This window comes from Erithacus rubecula (genome assembly GCF_903797595.1).
Source record: "Erithacus rubecula genome assembly, chromosome: 6".
NCBI classification, from domain to species: domain Eukaryota; kingdom Metazoa; phylum Chordata; class Aves; order Passeriformes; family Muscicapidae; genus Erithacus; species Erithacus rubecula.
Window position 1 is genome coordinate 28,899,133 of NC_136688.1, and position 22,663 is coordinate 28,921,795.

A 22,663-nucleotide genomic window follows, 5' to 3' on the forward strand; every position below is an offset into this window, starting at 1 on the left:
CACATCTAGGAAGCTGCAAAAATGCCAGTAATATTTAAAATGAATGGTTTTTTTGCAGTCTACACTAATGATTTACCTTAGGGTCAGGGGAAAATATGTGCTGGGATTTGTGTGTGCCATTGTTATGTGTTAGCTTTGCTAACATTCAGTTCTTTGTGAATCAAGTGTCAAGGTCATGCTCTCACAATTGTCTTTTTCTCAGCTGTTTCCAAGAGCAAGTTTCATCCTCTCCACTGTCAACAGTAATTTATTCTGATGTTTGCCCTTCCCTCTGTAACTGTGTGTCTTCAGTTTGTTTCTTGTAAACCCCACGGCTGGTTAAGTAATACCCATAGAGTTTGATGTTTAGGCAGCATTTTCAGCAATAGCTTTGCAGAGTCACTCTCACCCATATTTTGCAATTTCCAAAGCATCTAATGATTTAGTTCTTTTTCTTCAGGCTGAAATAAAATAAATTGCAAGGTCAATCAAACATCCTCTGCTATTCCAAGTTTTATCCCCACTTTCTTATATTTTAAAGCTGCTATTTGGTGGAAATTGTACAAACTGAGATAATCTTTAATAATTATGGAAAGGAAGAAAATATAAGTTTAAAGTGTAGGTACTAAGTAGACAAAGGACAATGGAGGAAATCTAGGATCTATCTTTTATGTCATCCTCTGACATAGCAACTGACATGGCAGGGAAAGAATTAAAAAAAGGAAGATTTTAACATAAAGTCATGTAAGTAACTATTACAAAACTTTGTGACAAAGCGTTGTGTGAGTCATATTGCACAAAAGGATAGCAAAAAGCTCTAAGGAAATTCTTGAAAAGTGAGTGAACTCCCTGATTGCTGTGGTGTTTAAGAAGGTCTCCATACCTTTGCTGGATGCCTCATCTAGCCCCTGGGAATGGATGGAACATACCAGATAATTTGAGTTAAATCACTGTAGGTCCACTAAAGCCAAAAGCCATGCTAAGCAGTGTTCTGGGCACTTTGATGCATTTGACAGTGTTGTGGGGATAGGTGCACTTCTTTCTCATGTTTTAAGAAAAGAGGCATAATTATGTAGGTAAGAATAAAAACTCCTATATTGCATTAGAATGAAAGTTTGCCTAGGCCAGCATCCCATCTCCTGGCTGACTGTTCACATTCCAGGAAGGACCATACAAAGTAGTGCAAGTAAAGCTTTTCCTTAAAGTCGTTTCCATATACACTTCCAGCTTCTGCTCTCAGTAGTTTAGGAAGTTCCTAGGCCAGAATTCCTGTACTACTAATACATTCTGGCCTCTCTGCAGCATTCTGTTTGCTTTTTTTGTCTGGGAAAAAACCTTCGTTCTGTAAATTTCAAATGTGCTGCCTAATTTCATTAGGAACCCCTTAATTTCACTTTTGTCAAAACAGTAATTAATAATTTCCTATTAATCTCTTCTGTGCTATTGCCAATTATAAATATTTAGTACTTTAGTTATAACTTTGCCCAGCCATCTCCTTTCTATTCTGTATAATCCTAAGCAGGCCAGGGTGCTACTGAAATACCAGCAACATTGAAGATATCACAGTGTTTGAATGCCTTAACCATATGTTCTCCTTCCTTGTAGACATGACAAGCATTCCTCCCTTTGAATCTCTTTGGAGCTGTGATTCCCTGAAGCCCCGAGCATCACAGACCTCTTTTGCTGAGAAGATGGACCAGAAATCTGTGCTCCTTGCACCTGGTTTCAGAGAGGTGTGTCAAACAGGACCTTCCAATCATGTCCTCTCTTCAGCAAACATAGTCCTTGCCAATGACACCTTTACTGAAAATGGAGAGGATAAATCTCTGCTTTCCCAGAGCATGCTGAAGCTTATGTCTGACCCATCAAGCTGGAATCTCTCCACAGAGAAAAATGTATTTCCAACCATAAGGTCTGAACATGGTTTAGGGTGCTCTGGTCCCTTATCACTGGACCCTCCAGCTGAGACCACAAAAATTCTTGAGGCTTTGACCTTCCAGTCATCTTTGGAAGGAAACTGTAGTGCTGTGAGCACCTTGCAACACGTGGGTTTGGATGGCACCCGCTTCTCTGATGATCTGAGTGCCAGATTCCATTCCCACCGGCTGGACTCCTCCTCAGGAGAAATAATGAGCATGCTGGAGGGCCGTCTCCAAACTGCTGAGCCACCTCTGGTTGTGTCAACATCAGCTCTTACAGCACATTCCTTCTTTCCAGGGAGGGAATGCAGCCTTGGGAGTAGCATGACCTTTCCAAAAATACGAACGCCCAATACACCAAGAGACAGTATCCAGCTAGCCAAGAGACATCTCAGCCAGCCACAGTCAGGGGCTAATTCTTTCCACCGTGTCACGCACTTAGAGACTAGCACCTTCCAGCCCATAGCAGACCCTGCAGTTGGCTGTGGGCACGTGGAGGAGACAGACATTGATGATGATGGAGTGATGGAGAAGATGGAGACAGACTGTGGCCAGCTGAGGGGAGAAGCTGGAACGTGTGAGGGAATGTACCACTTACCTGCAGAGCAAAGAGAAGCTGTGAGTTCTGAGGCTGGCACACTTGACCCGGGGTGTAAACCTCCCACACCACCGCTGCACCGATTCCCATCATGGGTAAGAAATGCAAGGACAGCAGTGTGAGAAGTGCTGCTTATCTTTGTGCCCAGTGGTTAGGCTGCAACACTTCTTGGTCTCAAGGAATCACAGGCTGCATTCCTGAGCCACCAAGCCAGACAGTTCCAGATCATGCTGGTTCTGTTGACAATTTTTTTTTCTAAGAGGAAAAAGTTCCACTGAAAAAAACCCCAGTACTTAAGAATCATAGGAATGAAAATGAAAGTCAAAATGTACTGCATTGTGGTTTATCATTATATGGGTCATCAAAAGTTAATCCTTAGTTCTGTTGTCATTGTTTAAGATAGGAAAATGAATTGTAAATGCAGTGGACTAGACCAGATAACTCCAGAGTGAGTAAAAGCTGTGGATACTAGAACTGATATATGGATTAGATCTCAGCATTCCTATCTCATGGTATGCCTCTACTCTTAGAAAAATTTTGTGAAAACGTTTGGTAGAGTGAATATATATGTCTCGTTGTTTTTTCTTACAGTTATTTTTGAGGTCAAATAGATGATTTGCTTTTTAGTCCTAGAATTGTTTAGGATAGAAAAAACAGCCTCCTCCTCATCTACTGAGCAGGTCACTTTGTCATAGAAAGGGATCAGGTTGGTCAAGCAGGACCTGCCTTTCACAAACCCATGCTGTGTGAGGCTGGTCCCCTGGTCCTGCATGTGTGGTGTGATGCTGCTCAGGATTCTGCTCCATGAGCTTCCCAGCACCAAGGTCAGGATGACAGGTCTGTAGCTCCCAGGTCCTCTTCTGGCCCTTGCAGGTGGTGCCATGTTTGCAGGTTTCTGTCACCTGGGAGCTCCCCAGGAGACCAGGGCTGCAGGAAACTGGTGGGCAGTGGCTCAGGGAGCTCTTCTGACAGCTCTCCCTCAGCACCCTCGGGTGGATTCCACCCAGCCCTGCAGACCTGTGTGTGTCTAGGTGGCAAAGCAGGTCACTGGGCATTTCCCCTTGGTTGTGGGGGCTTCATTCTGCTGCCCATCCATGTCTTCCAGCTCAGGAAGACATGATGGATCTGGAGAAAAACTGGTTTTTACCATCAGACTGAAGCAAAGAAGGCATTGAGTACCTCTGCCTTTTCCTCATCCTTTGTCACTGTTTCCCCCTGATATCCAATAAAGAATGGCAATTCTCTTTTTGTTTCTCATGTATTTATAGAAGTCTTTTATTGTCTTTTACTGCAGTAGCCAGGTGAAGGTCTAGTTGGCTTTGTCCCTCCTAATTTTTTCCCTGCATAACTTCATGGTGTGTTTGTAGCCCTTCTGAGTCACCTGTCCGTTCATCCAAAGGTCACAAACATTGAGTTCAGCCAAAGGTCTCTGATCAGACAGGCTGGTCTTCCTCATTGTCTCATCTTTCAACATGTGGGGATGACCTGCTCCTGCACCTTAAAGATTTCCTTCTCGATGAATGTTCAGTCTTGCTGGATTCCTTGTCTGTCAGGATTGACTTCCAAGGGACTCTGTCAACCAGGTTCCTAAAAAGGCCAAATTGACAAACCTAGTGGAAATCAATGTAGTATCAAAAGAGATGTTTCTGATTTTATTTGCTTTTTTAAAGTCACGGGCAAACAATTGATTTATTGAAACTACAAAGTCAAGCACTCATTGTTAATTCTTATGTCTTATAATTTTTTTGGTGTACTTGACTTTGCAATCTTAGGTACTTTAATGTATATGTATTATGTGTGTTATTTCATTGTTTATTTTGGTTGCATGCTTTAAGGAGCACCAAGAGGTTTCCTAGCTTTGGGGTTTATCCATTTCACACTGGTTGATGTCTTAGCCTTAACTTTCCATCTAGAAACAGAGTTGGGTTCCCCCTCTGGAATTTTTATCAATTCATTAAGTACTTTGAGATCCTTTGAGCTGAAAGCTCTGTATATTGTTATAACTGAGACACAGGCTTATTGAGATAATTCCAGGCATTTTTTTCATTCCCTTATTATGAAATGGGCATCCTTTGCAGCTGATGACTCAATGAATTGTTCTGGTATAGGGCTGTTCTTAACTAATTTTAATGTATTGTCTATAATTTGGAAAAAACCCTGTCTCTTTCCAAGCTGTGATACAGTAATTTATTGATAATTGCATGTAGGTGTTTCAGTGTGTGGATGTTGCCTCTGTAGCTGGGAATTTTCACACAGTAACATGCTTCCATTAATGGTCACTCACACCACATATGGTGGAAATTAGCTGTCTTTATTAGAGAGCCCCTCCTTCCTGCCCAAAGCTGTGACTGTGGTGTGGTTCTGTGACATGGACATCTCTGTCTGTAAGAATTACATTTTTGCCTGATTGCAGTTGTTCATGGTGTTACTGTTCCAGGAGAGCCGAATCTACGCTGTGGCCAAGTCTGGCATGAGGCTGTCTGAGGTGGCCATGGTGAATGAGACTACCAGCTGCTGTAAGTTCTGGACTAGATCCATCCTTAGTGGGAGTTCATAGTGGCAGTGTGGGATCTGAGCTTCTGCCTGTTCACATTTTTTTTCCTTGCCTGTTTTCGAAGTAAGTTTGACCTCATAGGTAGCCTCTATAAAGGAAGGGAGGAGGATATATTTGATTTTGGTGATAGCTGGTGCTGGGCTGTTTGTGCCTCTATATTCAGGGGCACGTTCCATTATCTCCTCCATCAGTTTTGCAGCCAGTCTTCTGCCTCTGCTTCTCTGTGGCCTGTTTTTAGTCTTCTGAGTCACCATCACCTTTGCCTGTTCGAGCTTTTTTTATGTTTGAAGAGGGTACACCAGATTGCCATTGTACCATGGAAAGTACAGGGTGGGTTAAATGGAGGGAACATTGCAGCTCTCTCTGGGAATTGTATGGAATTAATAACACATCTCCTGGCCTTTCTGAAGCCTGTACAGGATGGCACTTCTCCATGTGTTTTTCCATTAAAACCTCCTCCTTTTCACCAGTTTATATTATTTGCTGTCTTACTTTCTCTCTGAATTTTCCCAGTTTCCAATTTCTCGTGTTCAACTTCTGGGCCATTTACCTATCTCATCTACAGAAATGTCACAGTGCCAGTCTACTCCACGCTGAAGGGGGTAAGGAGTTACCTCACTTTTCCTGTTGTGGAAAGCATGGTCCAGGGCTGCTAATAACTTGAGACAAAACAGGATGGAACTGTGCAGTGAAGAAAATGAGAGAATATCAGGAAGTGCTGGACATCAAAATAATGCAGAAAGAGTAGTACATCTTAAATATATTTAAGAACACAGAACACTGTAACAAGTTTTTGTCCAGGAAGTTGCAGTGTGCACTATGAAACCTAGAGGTGATAGTGTGTGTAGCCTAAGGAATGAAATGGAGCATAAGGCTTGTGGAAGAGTAGGAGGGTGTAACCAGTGGAAACCCAAATAGATCAGATCAGAGAGTCCAGCTTGGAAGTTTCAGACTAGAAGGGGAGGATCTGAGGAACACTGGGGCAGAAATGGGCAAGGTGGTGAGACAGTGAGGGGCAGGGGTTGCTCTGTCTCCTGACTGAGGAGGGATTGCCCTGGGGAAACTCTTCTCTCACACACTAACCATTGAGGTCTGTTTTCCAGAAAGCCACACAGATCAGCAATGTGCCTTTCTTAGATGAGTCTTCAGGCTCTGATGATGACTGTGGCTCCCATGCCAGCTTCAGGACTTCTGCTGCTGGATTGGAGAACAGGAAAGCTAGCATGCCAGGCAGCCCTCGTGCTGTGAAGAGAGGTAAAGTGGGAGTATTGCTACTGAGCAGGATGAGCTCAGTCATTAGAGTCAAGATGCCCTGAGCAGCATCACCAGTGACAGGCAAATGCTCAGCCAGACTGATGCTAACAAGGACTTCTCCCAGAATGTGTGCAGACATCAACAGCAGAAACAGTAGAAAACTGATCTTGTAGATGGTTTTTACTGCTGATAGATTTCCATTCAGGCAATTGCTAAACTAAGACTGAGGGAGGGATTGGCCTCCTAAATTCATCACATATCCAGTCATCCATACCTTTGCTGTTACTTCTCCTTGGAAGCAAACTAGTACTGACACAATACAGAAAATGTTTTTTAGTCCTTGTCATTGACTGGTAATTTCTTGATCAGAAAGTACATCTCACCTTTCTTTGAGAGACATCAGGTATTTTGGGTCCTGATTAGGACTATTTTTCTTGCCTGCTGGGAGGGCTAAACTGGTTGTTGAGTGGAATTTTTGTTACAGTTGCTTGTCTCTAAAATAGTTGTATTTCATGTAGTCTTAACTTCTGTTATGCTGCATTGGCAGATCTGCCTGTGCATTGCCAGGTACCTGTGGTAAAAGATTCACAGAAAGCAAAGCTCCATTGCTAAGTGAGGAAGCCTTTTCCTTAGTTGAAATCAGAGGGGGTTGAGGCTTTATAATGGATATTCCAAGATGAAAACAAGCTGTCTCTCCTCCAGATGACAAGTTTGTTGATTTTTTTGTATATGTATTTTAATCTGATTTTATTCAACAATAAATTTATTTCACCTTCAGTATCCAAAATTCACTTTTCACTTGTCTTCCTGTGGAAATAAAAAGAGGTTTCAGAAGTCACGTTAGTGGGGTTTCAGTTTCCAAAGTCTTATCAGATTTGTATTTCTTGAACCAAAAAAAAGCTTTAATGATGAATACAGAAACCTTTCTGGAGTGTACAATATTGAGTGCATGCTTTTGTCTAGCCACAACTCTCATTCCTTCCTGTATTTTGAACAGGTGTATCTGTGTCCTCACTGAGCTCTGAGAGTGACTATGCCATCCCTCCTGATGCCTACTCCTTGGATGGTGACTATTCAGAGCCAGAGCATAAGCTGCAGCGAACATCTTCCTATTCCACTGATGGTGGAATCTGCACTGTAAGACTGGCACTGTAACTGCTATGTTACACTTGCAAAGGGGTGCAAACGAGCCTAGGCCTTAGGAGAAAAGAGTAACTACAGTATATTCAGTAAAACCTCCTGCAAAGTGATGCTCTAACAGACTGGGCTATTGGTCCTGATTGGTATCAGAAGACACCATCTCATGCTTCAGAACAAGGTGCAATTTCTGTTATGTGGTTAGGAAAAAATATAAGCATCAGGGGCTATTCTCTTTCTTGATGGCCTATATTGGTTTCCTGTAGTTGTATTCCACTTTAATGAAGGCCTTACACTTTTGGAACAAAACAAATTTGGAAATTCAGAGGAAGGAGGAGAAAGGAATGAAATCTCAAAACAGGTAGCATTAAAATCTGTACTCTTCAATGTAAGAGATCAAACAGACAGGGAACAGGAGTCTAATCATGGTGTAGAGAGAGCCTTCAATTTATTTGGAAAATCAGTGCCTCAGTAGGAAGAGAATAAGTTTACAGTGCATCAAACAATCAGTGAAATTATCTTTGCTGGCTGCTACTAAACAAAGCAGAAAATTATGGGAGATGCAGCAAATGTCTGGGCTTAATTTCAGCAGACTTTCATTTGTATTGGAGAGGTGCAAGATGACATCCTCTTCCCTTTGCTCTGTCCTCCAGGAACCCATGGAGAAATCAGGCTACTTGCTGAAAATGGGCAGCCAGGTAAAGACGTGGAAAAGACGATGGTTTGTTCTGAGAAACAGACAAATCATGTACTACAAGTCCCCGGTAAGTCACTGGGATACGTTTCCTCCACTCTAGAGGCACAGAGAAATTTAATATACTGAAAAAACACTTTTGGTTAGACATGTCACTGTTTTGAAAAGCATTATGAACATTAGAAAGATTCACTGTATGCATCAAATGAAGAGCAAAGTTATTAACAAACTTGTCACTTCCAAAGGTGGAAATTCAGTCACTGTCTTTATACCTGTTGAGTGTTGTACTGCCTTCCCACTTCCCACAGGGTTTGGTTTGTTGGTGTTTGTTTGGGCTTGCTTTTGTTTTATTAATTACAATGTCCAGTCTGAACTCCATAAGACAGCATTTGTTATCACTGCACTTGTTATATTGTCTGCCACTTTTGAAGAGACTTTTGCAACGGGATCTCATGGTCTCATATTTCACCTGGCAACCTTAGGCTGTCCTTTCCAGCTCACAAATGCAGACTCCAACCTGCATGTGCATATTATGCTGTATTTAAGTAATCTAAGGCCCATGTGAGGTTTCCTACTGAAAAGTTGTTTGCTTTTCTTTCCTCAGAGTGATGTTATCCGCAAACCACAAGGGCAGCTGGAGCTGAATTCTGCATGCCAGATTGTCAGGGGTGAAGGGTCCCAAACATTCCAGGTAGGTGTTGCTTTTTCATCCTGCACATAACCATACACTTAGTAGCTGGGTGAGGGAGCACTTAATTCAGACTGAATGGTACTGTGTGTCTCAACTGATATGAGCTAACTTTATCTGGTCTCTGTTTCCTGCCACAAAACAGGCAGTTAGTCTAATTAATAATGAGGAAAGAGCTGAACTGTAATCTAAATATACCCTTTTGAAACGGAAAGAAATTGGTATTTATTTTTGTCCTGTTTTACACCAAATGCTTTTGGGTTTTTTGCAGGAGTTAAAGCTTGAAATCTGTGGGGGAAAGTGATTCTTATAACAATTAAAACCAGCTAGTACATAGGATCTTTCTGAGAGACTTCTCTCAAAGATCTCAAGCCTGCCTTTATATGCCTGGAGCATCTAAAGAAACATCTGAATAGTTTTAGAATATGACTTCTAAAGTATTAGTAGTTAGCCCATCACTGGGTTTACTTTTAAGCCATTATTGATTTAATTAGAAAGGCAGTATTAAAGTTTCTTTCATATTTCAAAAGGTACATGGGCTAGCTTGTGAGCTATCTTCTGCCCTTATAGAACTGAAGTTGCTAAGGCCTATCACTATTAGATCTATAGTATCTTTACTCTCAGTCACAGGGTAATGAAGGCAAAATGCAGTACACAATGATGGCAGCAAAACCCCACATTTATATAGTCACCCTTAAAATGAAAAACTAGCATCAGCACTGAGAAACAAGAAAAGATGGGAGAAGACACAAAGCCACAGTAACCAACAGAAACAGCAAGAAAGCTTATGAGAATTTGATTTATCTGAGTTTTGTGTTTTTCTCTTGGGCTTTGAGGATTAGCACCTTTTGTCTTACTTGAATGGCCAAAAAAAATAAAATCTGTATGGGATCAAGAACTGACTTAAATGGGACTTCAGCAACTGAAGAAAAGATTTTTAGGTGTGTAGCTTTATACTTTCTCACTCCTTTTCCTTCCAGCTTGTGACAGAAAAGAGAACTTATTTCCTGACAGCAGATTCTACCAGTATCCTGGAGGAATGGATTCATGTCCTACAGAGTATATTGAGAGTACAAGTGAGTGGTCCTGTTGGTGTTCCTCACAGTGATGCTAAACCTACTGTGAAAGGCTGGCTCACCAAGGTAAAATAATATTTCATACTTTATGTTGAGCTCAGAATTGACACTGTACCAGCTTCTTGGTTTGAACAGCAAATGTGAACAATAGATTAGTATTTTAATACTCTCTATAAGAGTAGGGAAAGAAGGGAAAGTGGGTGTAGATTTCTGTTTTCAAAGTGAAAAAATTATATTAGTGATAAGGGGTGGGACAAACAAGGCTACTGAAGGGTACTGACTGTCGAGTAGCAAATAATAACAAATATATCTAGCTTATGTCTGCTTTTCTTCAGCAAAATTCACAGCATGTCATAGTGGAAAAAATGAACACTGAATGTTACATTTAATTGTTCTTTAATTTGCTGATAAAGGAGAGTTTTAAGAAAATGGCTTGTATTGTTCCAGGTTAGCATTTAGTTCTGTAGGTATATGAGTACAAAGTACAATGACTGAAAAGTCTTATTCTTTATATCATTTCCATAGATTAGTTTGACATTGCAAGTTACTGTGAATATTTTAATATATTTGTTTTCAGGTTCTAAGATGGCTAAAGACAACCTGCATCTGAAGGTTATTAATCTGCAATAGGAAACAGCTGTCTAGACTATAGGGGGACTGATCTTTTCTTGCTGAGATGAACTGATTTGTGTTTATAATCTTTAAAAGGTTGTCCTTAATATTCTATTTCAGTATGCAGCAATGATAAGTTATTATGAATGAGTGAAACACGTCATAGAATCTTAGACCCATTCTCATAAGCACCCATGTACTTGAGTGGAATGTACTTGCCTGTTTTTGGAAGGGGTGCCCTGTATGTTTAGAGAGGAGCTTATATTAGCATAAAATAAATAATATATGCAGAGTTTTAAGGGAGAGTTGAATTGAAAATTGAAGTCCTAGAAAGTCATTCTGGCATACTTCTGATATTAAAAACATGAGTGTGTTTGTCCTCCTTACAGGTCAAGCATGGTCACTCTAAGCTGGTCTGGTGTGCACTGATTGGAAAAACTTTCTATTACTATCGAAATCATGAAGATAAGGTAATTCCTTTTCTTCCTTTTATTCTGGACCCTCCTTTCCCATTTCTTATGAAGTTTTCTTTACTGTTACTGCTGCTGTGTCTTGGGTCTCTTTCTTGGTTGTTCTTCTCTTCTAACAGCACCTGTTCCACAAAGAGAATCAATATTTTCCCTGATTTTATTTTTTAAGCTTAAATTACAACAGACTTAAAAGGCAAGTGATTGCTCTTTCTCAGATCACTCTGTATCTTGCTCCTCACTTACTCCATTTGTCTTCTGTAGCCTTCTGAGCAGACTTTTATACAGCAGCTGATAGATCCCACATTATTGTCATGAAAACAGATAGCCTCAACAGTCTGGGAAGAGTGAAATAATCAATGTCATGTGTTTCCATTTCTAAACACCTTGCCCAATAATCCATTTATTTGTCCTGGGGATGTCAAACCCCAAGTTTTAGAATAAAATACTGTGACTCGTGTTTTGGTTTGACCTCCAGAGTTAGCACAGCAGGTATCCTCTCTTTTTCTGAATCTAACTACTTACAAAATTTTGTAAGTAATTTTTTCAAGTAGCAAGCAAAAAGTCAGACCAGGGTAAGAAAACAGTAGCTCAAGATGCTAAGCAACTGACCCTCAAGTGTAATGGGAAGAAAGTAGTATCTTTTGGGGGAAAAAAAATATCATCTTTTTATTTGCATAGTCTCTTTCTGACCTGTAGATGCTCACCCAAGAAAAAAAAAAGCAGTGACACACTTTATAAGTACTTCATGAAAGAAGAGATTCTCTAGAAGTGCAAGACTACCTTAGCTAAACATTGGCTTATTTATTCCTTCCATTTTACAGAACTGTCAGCATTTTTACTTGGCTTTTCTTTCCCAGTGCTCCCTGTCCATACTGGGAGATGAGTTCCATTTATCTAATGTGCTTCTGCTCCTCCCAGTGTCCTTTAGGGCATCTGCCTCTGCGTGAGTCCAAGGTGGAAGAAGTAGACCGTTCCTGTGACTCTGATGAGGATTATGAAACCACAGGTGGAGGACTTCTCTCATCCCACTGTACACTGGTGATTCACCCACAGGACCAGAGTCCCACGTATTTACTTATCCGCACCAAACAGGAGAAGGTATAAAAAGCAGTCTTGTTCTGCAGAGCAAGAGTCTCTTGGTCAATGAGCAAATGGGTCATACAGGCATAACCTGCTTGTAGAAAACAGGTCTGAATTGACCCATCTTGTTCTCATCCTTATGCCTAGAACACCTGGCTGTACCATCTGACAGTTGCAGCTGGTAGCAGTAATGCCACAGTGGGCACGTCGTACGAGCAGCTCATTGGAAAACTATTGGATGCAGAGGGAGACCCTAGTAAGTAAACACCACAAACTCTTCCATGGTAGCAAAGCATAAGGAAGAATAATTTCAATTCCCAGTTTAATCCAGTCAGAGGTGAGGGAAGGGGATTCTCAGTTGTATGTCACATGGTAAAGTGTCCTTCTCCCGTTGTTCTCTGCTACCTCAGATTCTCCTCTGTGGAAGCATCCTATGTTGTGCTACAGTAAAGATGGGTTGCACACATCCCTCACTACTCTGCCATCAGAGGCTCTACAGACTGAAGCCCTGAAGCTGTTTAAGGTATTTAAAGGGACATTGCATGGTTTACAGTTATTTTGCTCTGTTGTTGGGGCAGTAACACTGTTCAGTCATGTTGTACAACATTTTCTGTCACTATGGGTTGCTTTAGACAGGCCTGCTGGCTCATTTAATTATGAGAGAACTGTTGGATTTTAAGTGTCATTCATTCTTTGGAGGTTTAATTTTTCTTGTGAAGAATCTGGGTTTAGGAGTAATGCTCCCCACAGATTTTATGCTTCAACATTCACTTTGTCTTCTTTCCTCTCCAATAGTTGGATTGAAGGAAACAAAAACAATTCACTGGCAAACTCAGTTGTGTCAGTAAGACCAGTGGTGAAGCTACTGGAGATTACATTTTTGCATTTCCCAAGTGTAAGATCAGGAATGAGACAGTGTGAACAAGGTAAAAGACAAGCATGGAAGGCAGGAAGCACATCTTCCCCTCAATTCTCTTGCTGACTTTTAAGTTCCTTAGACTGGGGGAGGTTCAGTAAATTTTCTAGTTGCCATAACTAAGGACGGAGGAATAGGAATTAAGTATTGACTTTCTTCCCTCCTCTCAAGGTTATTTATTAACTGTCTGTAAGTTAATAAACACATCTGGTGAACCTGGCCTGCAAAGTACCAGAGAAAAGTTGCTGTATTTGTGGCATTGACTAACTTCTACCTTTTTGCAGTCCTGTCAGCTGTTCATCAACGTTCCTGTGGAGGCATCCTCTATTGATTACCATGTGTCACTTGCCCAGACGGCACTGCAGGTGTGCTTGACACATACTGAGCTGCAGAATGAAATTTACTGTCAGCTCGTGAAACAGACCAGCTGCAGGCAACCCCAGAACCACTCAGTCATTCAGGTCAGTTCCTCTTCATTTAGTGCCACTCTACAAAAACTTTCCATTTAATTCCATGTTTTAAATTAGTAGCTATGGGACATTCTAAAGTAGTGCTTATGCTAAAGGTGTGCTGGGGGAAGGAGAATCAAAGCACTGATCTGCAAAGAAGAACACTAAGAATATAACTACTTGAAAAATAAATTTTAGGTTAAATGTGCTGTTTACCACTTGAAAATGGTCTATTCAGATCATATTCAGAATCAAAGTTTGTAGCTTGTGTTGTCTTTCTGTCACTTGGTATTAATTTTGTTTTGTGTTTTAGATTTTTCAATAGCATGCAAGTCATGAATATTATTATTAAACATGAAATCTGAATCTTGCAGTGTAATTGTTGGGTAAATAAAATTAATAAGTTACAGCATGAATGTACATAGGCCATTACAATATTCCCAGCTCAAATGAGACATTGAAATCAGGTTGAATAATAATGGATATAATTTGAAATAAAATTTTGCAGTGATTTATTGGTTGTGATTTTCAGCTACATAGTGTTAATTTAAGTCTTAGTTGTTGATTCAGTTGTGGTTACACTAAAATTTTCAGAAATCAAAGTGTTCAGAAGAAGCCAATCATACAGAGCTCTTCTCAAAGTCCAGACTGAGATACTGAAGAGGAGTCTGTCTAACCATTACAGCCCTTTGAAACATCTTGAACTACACATCCAAATAGAGTCACTCCAAAAAGCACTAGTCACCATCCATCATTTTGGCTGTAGTATTCGGTGAAAAACAACAGGTAGGAAGTACAGAACAAGAGTGATGTCCAGTTTTGTGTTCACAGTGCTGGCAGCTCCTGGCTTTGTGTGCTCCCCTATTCCTCCCTCAACATCACTTCCTCTGGTACATCAAGCAGCACTTGCAGCGACACGCAGACTCCAGGTAAGGACTGCAGCAGCATACAAATATATATTGAGAACTGGGAACAGAAGGTTCCCAGTAGTATAAAGCTGTGCCACTTCAACCATTCACATCAATTTGTCACTTAGATGAAGCTAGTTCACAAAACTGAGTGACCTATACTAGCAAAAGAACTTTTTATAGATGTAACTGGACCTACATTGGGAAGTTTTTCCATATGCAACTACTTTCTCTTATTGACAGAAAGACAGACCAAAGTAATTACTTGGAATGAATCACTCCAATTTTAGGTGATTACATTCTGCTGTCAGGTTAGCTGGCAAAGTGACAGAGCAAAAGTGAGGCATAAAACATCACAGGGAACCTTAAAAAGTTAGGAGAAACTAGCAAACCCGGAATATAGGCTAGAACTGTTTTCTCTTACCTTTTTGGTGTGTAACTATGGAAACAGCAATAAGTTGTTCTCCATTGTTCATGCTGTGCTCTTTGTTTGTTTCCAGGGTGGTCTGGTCTTCAGCGTATCTCACTGTGTCCTTAGCAGGGAGGTCACAGCTAGAGATGTCTAGTTGTCTGTTGCAAAAATACACTGTTGTTAAGAAGAAAGTAAAAGAGTACAAGTAAAAAAATCCTTTAAAACAAATGTCCATATTCAATTAATAAGCCTAAATCTGCTATGAAACTCAAGCTAAAAGTCTCCTGGCACTGCAAAGGAAAAGTGTACAGCTATAAAGTATTTTTATTTTCTTAACTGTTGGCTCACATTTGCTATTTCTTCTCAAAAGCAAAAATGCAGGTGTTGGGCACTCCTCAGTGTTTGGGTTTTTTTGTCTGTTTGCTGGGACAACATGTTAGGGATCTTTTGTCTAGTACTAGGTCACATCTCTTCAAACTTGTGCATTACCAGCTCCCAAATGGGCCCATGCAACTCACTAGTAGAGCTGCTCTATTGTTGGAGACTAGAATTTTGGAAGGATTTGCTGTGTCACGTGAAACTGATTTTTTTACATCAGCTTCAAGCTCTGCTATGCTTGTGATCTGCCCAAAAGCACCTTTGTGAACAAATATACTCCAGGCAGAAACAAAGAGGAAATTTATTTATATGATCCAGAAATGAAACAATTATTAGGGCAAGAAAAAAACCCCAGAAATTACATGAAAATGTGTCTATATTCACCTGTAGTTCAGCTTAGATTTGGAGCAGTTGCTAAATGGGATTTAGCATGGCTCCTTTTCCCTAGCTCTAGGAATACTTTCCTGTCTTTAGATGGAGCAGATACAGCTGTTTCTTGACCAGTTAAGTAGGTAAGCTTTCCCTGTTTCACACAGCAAGCAAGACACTAGAATGTTTACACTGCATAATGCCTGTGGTCGAGATCTATTCTAGGTATTAAAAATCTTAATTAGGAGAATTGTAGATCTTAATTTTAGATATTGTATTTTGTGAAAGATGATCTCAGTGTATATATCGAGTCTCTAAGAGAGGAAGAAAAATGGGGCAGAGTTTTAAGTAAGAAGTCACAGGGCTCAGGAGGATCTGGAAACCCAACATAACAGCTTCTTGATGAAGCAAGATTATTTATTTGAATATTGTCCAGACTTATTACTGGGGAGGTGAGCAATATATTGCTACAGCGAAAAGCAAGAGCTCCTGACTTCCATGTTCCTTGTAGTGATTTAACTGGAGATATAATCATGTACTGAGTTTCTGGAAGCATCTTGAATGAAATTATTTTCCCCTGCAAAGTGATAGCATAGTTACAAATCCATATAAATCCTTCCATTTCAGAACTTACTGAGTATTTACATTCTTAACATTTTTGTGCAAGGTTCAGTTGACTGTTCCTTCTTGACTTTAGAGATACATCTTTTTAATGCTGTTCAATGGAGCACTCTCTTCAGTAGACAGTAAACTGATCATGGTAACTATCTCTATCCTGTATTGAACTGTCAACAAACCTAAGCTTGCTTGGAATCTCTGTCAAGTCTCTTGGTTGGCAGATAGGGTTAAACTTACAATTTGTACAACTGTGTAAATTAACAAACACAGGTTGTAATGCATTAGTCTCACAGGATTATACAGCTCAATATTTACCAGGATTTCACATGATAGTAACTAAATTCCCCTGTTATGACAGCAAGTTTGAGGGTGAATTGATCTTGATTTGACAGATTCTGTGATGGTAACAAGGTACAGAAGAGAATATGTGTCCAGTCCACCTAGAAGCAGGGAATACTCTTGTTTCCTGGAGAATGCATTGTCTGCCTTAGTTTTACAGGTCCTTGGGGCTGAGGTCTGTGTTGCAACTTTTCACTTGAGCTGTTAGTCTGTTGAGATGAACAGGCTGTCTGCATAGAGACATATCTTTGCCTGAGATATGAGGGAGGAATGCATTGTCATGGCATGGGAAATGGAAGAGGACATGTCCCTTGGAGCATGTTTGTGGTTCTCTCCCCGTTTTCCTAGGAGTGAGACAGGCAAGTACGCCATCTACTGCCAGAGATCAGTAGAGCGCACGGTGCGGGCTGGAGAGCGGGAAGCCAAGCCCTCCCGCATGGAGATCGTGTCCATCCTGCTGAGAAATCCCTACCACCACTCACTCCCCTTCAGCATCCCGGTGCACTTCATGAATGGAACATACCAGGTGAGCCACCACTGCTGCCTCTCTTCTGGGCACTAGAGGATGCGCCTTCACCTGCCTCCTTCGTGTGGGTGGGTGGCACCATGATATTTATACACGTCTGGTATTGGGAATTAAACACTGCTTGTCCTCCTTGCTGATTTTCCAAGATAGTGAAAGGAATTAATCTTTAGCTCTACAGGTTTTAGGAAGAAAAGGTAGCTGGGAAAAAGGGAGAGATGCTGCAAGTGTCTCAATATGGGAAAGAATGTGATATCCAAGGAGGCAGTACACAAGTGTTGTCACTGGAGCTGGCAGTTAATCCTGAGATGCAAATCCATAGGAAACCACCTTCATTAGTTGTGATGCCCAGCAAGGGTCACGATTCTTTTATCCTCAGTTAAGTCCTCTTTTATTGCAGGTTGTAGGTTTTGATGGTTCCTCAACAGTTGATGAATTCATCCAGAGACTGAACCAGGAAACAGGAATGAGGAAGCCATCCCACATGGGATTTTCTCTGTTCACAGATGATCCTTCTGGAAGGAATTTGGAACATTGTTTGCCCGGCAATATGAAGGTATTTATTTTTCTCCTCTGCTACCTTTAGTATATATCTTCAAAGGACTGCTAAGTGGTTAATAAATCTTTCTTAATGAATTAAGATCAAATAAGTGTGGATAATATCTATCTAGATTAATATTCACAGATGAGATATATATGTATTTTATATATGTATATGAGTGCTGGAAAGACTCTGGAAAGCTGCTCAGAGCAAAAGGATCTGAGGGTCTTGGTTATCTGAACATGATCCAGTGGTGTGGCCAGGTGGCCAAGAAGGCCAATGGCATCCTGGCCTGTATCAGAAATAGTGTGGCCAGCAGGAGCAGGAAAATGGCAGTCTCCTGTACTCAGCACTGGTTTTGGACCCCTCACAGTAAGAAAGACATTGAGGTGCTGGAGCAGGTCCAGAGAAGGGCAACAAAGCAGGTGAAGGTTCTGGAGAGTAAGTGTGATGAGGAGCAGCTGAAGGAGCTGAGGTTCTTTAGCCTGGAGGAGGCTCAGGGGGACCTTATTGCTCTCCACAACTGCTGAAGTGAGGCTGTAGTCAGGTGGGAGTCAGTTTCTTCTCCCAAGTAACAAATGGCAGGACAAGAGGAAGCAGCCCAGAGTTGTTCCAGGGGAGGTTTAGATTGCCTGTTAGGCAAAATTACTTCACTGAAAGGGTTTCTCAAGCATTAGAACAAGCTGCCCAGAGAAGTGGTGGAGTCGCTGGCTCTGGAAGTGTTTAAAAGATCTGTAGATGTGTCACTTGGGGACATGGTTTAGTGGTAGACTTGGCAGTGATGATTTGATGATTAGCCTTGCTGATCTCAAAGGTCTTTTTCAAACTAAATTATTCTGTGATTCTATAATTAGCTAGCCTAATCTGATATAGTTCTTAATAGAAAAATCTATTTTAGTAGGTAATAAATTGGTCCATTTTTAGAAAGTTTTACTCAGATTTTAGCACATATTAAAGTTTAATTTGTCTTGACTAAAGAATTGAAACATGACTGAGCTAGCCAGCATGATCAGATATCATAACTGACATGAAATGTGACACTTCTAATTGAGACAAATTTATGTTAGGCTGTGAATCTTCTGGCATGTCTGCATAAATTCCATCTGTTGGATTATGAAGTATCTCCTTGCTATCTCCAGATAATTCTGGAGGCTTTCTTTGTTGATAAGCATACTTAGGGGAGAAAGTTCTCCTGAGTATGGCCCCACTTTAAGAAAGAGTGTAGTGCCCCAGATCAAGGGAAGAAGGAAGCTGATAAAGTGTTAGCATCTGTGACTTTGATATGGAGATTTTTACCCATGCTGCAGCTGAATGACTGCCTTAATTGAGCAGGCTGGCTGCCATCAATGACACCCATCAGATTTTAGTACAAATCTGTAAGAATAATTTGTCATACAGCATTAATGGAGGAATAGTTGTAGTGGCAACTTTTGAAGATGTGCTGATACCTGTAGGGGAATTTAAACAATCAATTTTACAGTGTAAAATTTCACATTAAGTAGAGAAGATACCAATAACTTTGAAATAGATGGTTTGAAAGGAAGCTACCACAGACAGTGTCAAATTATGTAGTTTGTATCATGGCCTGATATAGATCAGGTAATATGGAGCTTTGCTGGTAATTGGACCATCTGGAGAAATGAGGCATCAGAGTAAACAAAGGACCTTGAGATAATCAAAGACATCACTTTGCCTTGGCAAGTAAATAATAACCAGTAAATCTCAGTACCTTAAGAGAGGTTTAGATATCTGATTATTTATTTCATGTGGCTTCTTATGCTCACATTCCTTTCATTGCTATGCCATCAAATGAGAAGTAGGGGCGTTCATTAGACCACTTGTAAGAGGACTGGAATAACCAGGAGGAGCTGAATGAAACAAAAAAAAAAAAAAAAAAAAAAAAAAAAAAAAAGCAAAACAACAACAAACCATCAAAAAAATCCCCTATGTTATTATGAAAAATATGTCTGAGTTACAAAGTTGGAATCAAAACAATCCCAAAATGTGGACGTTCACATCCAAGGGATTGGTATAGGCATGCACGTTCTGCTGCTGCTCAGACAATGTGTTAGTGCTATAGTTTGGCTCAGGAGAGCACTTTTGAGGCAAACCTACCAATCATTCATATTAACTGTGCTTTGACTCACATTAAGGAGTAACCTGTGAGCATGAAATTGATTATTTTTACATGAACTGGAAGATGTCATCCAACATAGTAGTGGGCTTTCAGGTCACTTAGACTACTAATGTGGGCATGGAGACTTAGGAGTGGGTGTTTCCCTGTGCAAATCTGTTCCTCCTGAGCTTTGCTACTTGCTAATGTAGACATAGCCACGAGAGGTACCACCACACCAGAATTCATGTGTCCCCCTGCAGGTTAGAGCTGGAGTTTTCAGTTGGAATGCTTTCATTTTTACATCCTGTGCGATAGAAGAAAGGATGTGTTTTGTCACTTTGAGCTGTGTTTATGCTGATCCAGTGTTTATTTTTGTGTTCCACACTATTTTATTCACTTATTGCTCCTTGAACTTTGACTATATATTTCACCTCAGTTTGTGTCTCCTCTCTCCTTGATATTTTTTAAAGATCTGTGATGTCATTTCTAAATGGGAACAAGCCTTAAAAGAATTGCATCCTGGGAAATATGAAGGTGGCACAAGAATTGTAAAGTTGACCTATAAGAACAGGTACTGTCCTCTGTTGGGTGGCCTCACTACTGCTTTAATTAAACATTCTAGACTGCATGTATCTGTGTAGATGACCAGTAATTTTTAGTATCACTGGTGCCAAAACTATTTTAATTAAGATTTAGTTAAATCCTACCGATGATGTGATGGTTTTTGCTTTTTTAGAAAAGCATGTGGCCTAGAGGTAAAACCCAAACCACTTTACAACAGCAGAATAGACTTAAAATGAGTTAACAACTAGCAGTAGCACAATAAGACATCCTTGGCACAGTTTCATTTGCCTAGATCCTAAAACAACTGAAGAATGTGTGTTAGGTGAGAGGAAGAGAGACCTAGAGGAAAAATCACTACTGAAAACAAGTATGCCAAATCTTGCAATTAAGTGAACAGTCTCAAAGATTGGAAAAGATACAAGAACAATGTTCTAAATCATATGAGCTGTAGAAGAGATATGTAGTAGCAGTGCCCAAAATTTATAAAGAAAGAAATGTTAAAAGTTTGATGAAAGGTCATAGAGAAGGGAAGTACAAGGCAAAGATCTGAATCAAAAATTGGAGTTAACAGATAGGAATTCTGAATTACAGTAAATCAAGAGCTGTATGAGACAAGGAATGAACTCTCTTTGCAGCTGAAACAAATGCTGGCCCAAAGCTGAACAGAGTTCAGTATTAAATATATGAAGATTTTGTTGACTGTAATGGTGGAAACAAATTTCTGTCAGCTTTGTCAGTTGGTATAATAGAGGTGAAAGCAGAAGTTATTGCTTTTGACCCAGAAGGTTGTATTTGTTTCAGGAGTGAAACTTTGCAGAATTATTTTGTTGGGCTGGAATGTGCATTGGCTAGACAGCAAGGATGTTTTGATAAACTCTTCCCAAGGCTGGATTGCTGTAACATCAAGGACTCTGATAAGATATTTGTAAGGTCAATATGGTCCTAATAGTGTAGAAATCTCAAAGTGACATAAAAATAAATAAACTGATCTACAGGAATGAATATCTCATGTAGGGGAATTGTGGAATTTATAGATGCAGCTTGAAATTAATATGTGAATTAGTTGCTGTGGACTGTAAGTATAAGGAATGGTTGTCAGAGGCATTCCCCAAGCTGGTGTCTTCAACCCCAACTAGTAATCTTGCTATACCCCATCAAAAAATTTCCAAGTGTGAGTGGAATAATGCTTTGATTTACAAGCATGTTTCCTTAAACAAAGTCTGCTAATTTGGTGTCCTATATCCTGCTGAAGCAAACTGAAACATTTTTAGTAAGTCTTCAGTGTAAGTGGTCAAATCCAAGCTGGCAAGTCTACAAGGCTATACATGTAGAGCAGAGGTAGTTCTCTGTGATAAAGCAGAGAATGTCATACTTTAAATATTGCCTGTCTGTTCTTGATGGGGATGAATAGACACTATTTTAGCTGTGTTTAATAAAGGTTCACTGTCTAGAAGTGGCTAGCTTACAGAATTCAAATAGCTTCCAAAGCTAGAAAACATGTTTTGAGCCCCTTGCTCAACCCTCCTTCATAAGGGAAGCACCTCAGCTTCCAAATCTGCCCAGTAACCCATCAATGAAAAAAAACCCCAAAACAAAACACACTTTTATTTTGCCTGACCTTGATTCAAGTTCCCAGCTGTACTTTCAGTTCACAGTATTTTACCTTCACAATCCTCTCTACTTTTCAGGCTGTATTTTCGGAGCCAAGCCAAAGGCGAGACAGACCGTGAGCGGTTGCTGCTGGCCTTCCAAGTGAGCAATGAAATAGCCAATGGAAGGTTTCCTGTCAATAAGGAATTAGCTCTGGAAATGGTGGCTCTAATGGCTCAGGTGAGTATGGCAGACATCCTCTCCTTTATCCTCCTTCAGCTGTACACTGTGTTTGACTAAGCAGCTCCCTTTTCCATCAAGAGCACATCAAACATACAGTGATGTATCAGACAAACACACTGTCAGCTGTACCATGACAAATACACTATAGTAGCATACATGTTACAACACCTTTTGCTGTAGGGAAATTTGCTCTAGCTGTGCCTCTCCTTCTCAAGAAAAATACTGGAAAAAACAGAGTGAGGCTGGACTATCACCAGACTTGCTCCAATTAGTACCTTAGTAGAGATATAGTACCACCACTAGAATTCCATTAATAGTAAAAACTTCCCCTTTTGCACTGCCAATACCCTCTTACTCAGGAAAAGCATCTTCCAAAATCCTCCATTAAGTCCCCAGGCTTGCATTTAGTATTTTACCACATAAAGCACACATTGTGGGTTGTAAGCATGATGAGCAGTATAATAATAGTTTTTTACTGACCTGAAACAGTGTGTTGTATTTATTAAAGCTGCATAAATTGAGGTGAAGAATCTGGGGACATGGTCCAAACTATTTACAAACATGCTGTTGTTTTAATTGGCCAATTGAAAATAAATCCCCAAAGCCTGGATGTTTATACAGATGTCTCCTCACAAC

At 40.3% G+C, this 22,663-nt stretch overlaps 1 protein-coding gene across 1 annotated transcript in view; it reads left to right on the forward strand.

Annotated features, from left to right (window-relative positions):
• Nucleotides 1-22,663, forward strand: part of PLEKHH1 (pleckstrin homology, MyTH4 and FERM domain containing H1) — a gene marked incomplete at its 5' end in the record, with an annotated part of 50,649 nt that overhangs the window by 21,785 nt on the left and 6,201 nt on the right. Inside the window, 18 exon segments of the mRNA XM_079309633.1 lie at nucleotides 1,585-2,591; nucleotides 4,934-5,012; nucleotides 5,564-5,652; nucleotides 6,154-6,304; nucleotides 7,302-7,441; nucleotides 8,095-8,205; nucleotides 8,740-8,826; nucleotides 9,804-9,965; nucleotides 10,901-10,981; nucleotides 11,900-12,079; nucleotides 12,209-12,317; nucleotides 12,472-12,584; nucleotides 13,262-13,438; nucleotides 14,258-14,355; nucleotides 16,799-16,976; nucleotides 17,374-17,529; nucleotides 20,101-20,201; nucleotides 21,883-22,024. Of these exon segments, the coding sequence (XP_079165759.1) occupies nucleotides 1,585-2,591; nucleotides 4,934-5,012; nucleotides 5,564-5,652; nucleotides 6,154-6,304; nucleotides 7,302-7,441; nucleotides 8,095-8,205; nucleotides 8,740-8,826; nucleotides 9,804-9,965; nucleotides 10,901-10,981; nucleotides 11,900-12,079; nucleotides 12,209-12,317; nucleotides 12,472-12,584; nucleotides 13,262-13,438; nucleotides 14,258-14,355; nucleotides 16,799-16,976; nucleotides 17,374-17,529; nucleotides 20,101-20,201; nucleotides 21,883-22,024 (3,161 nt within the window).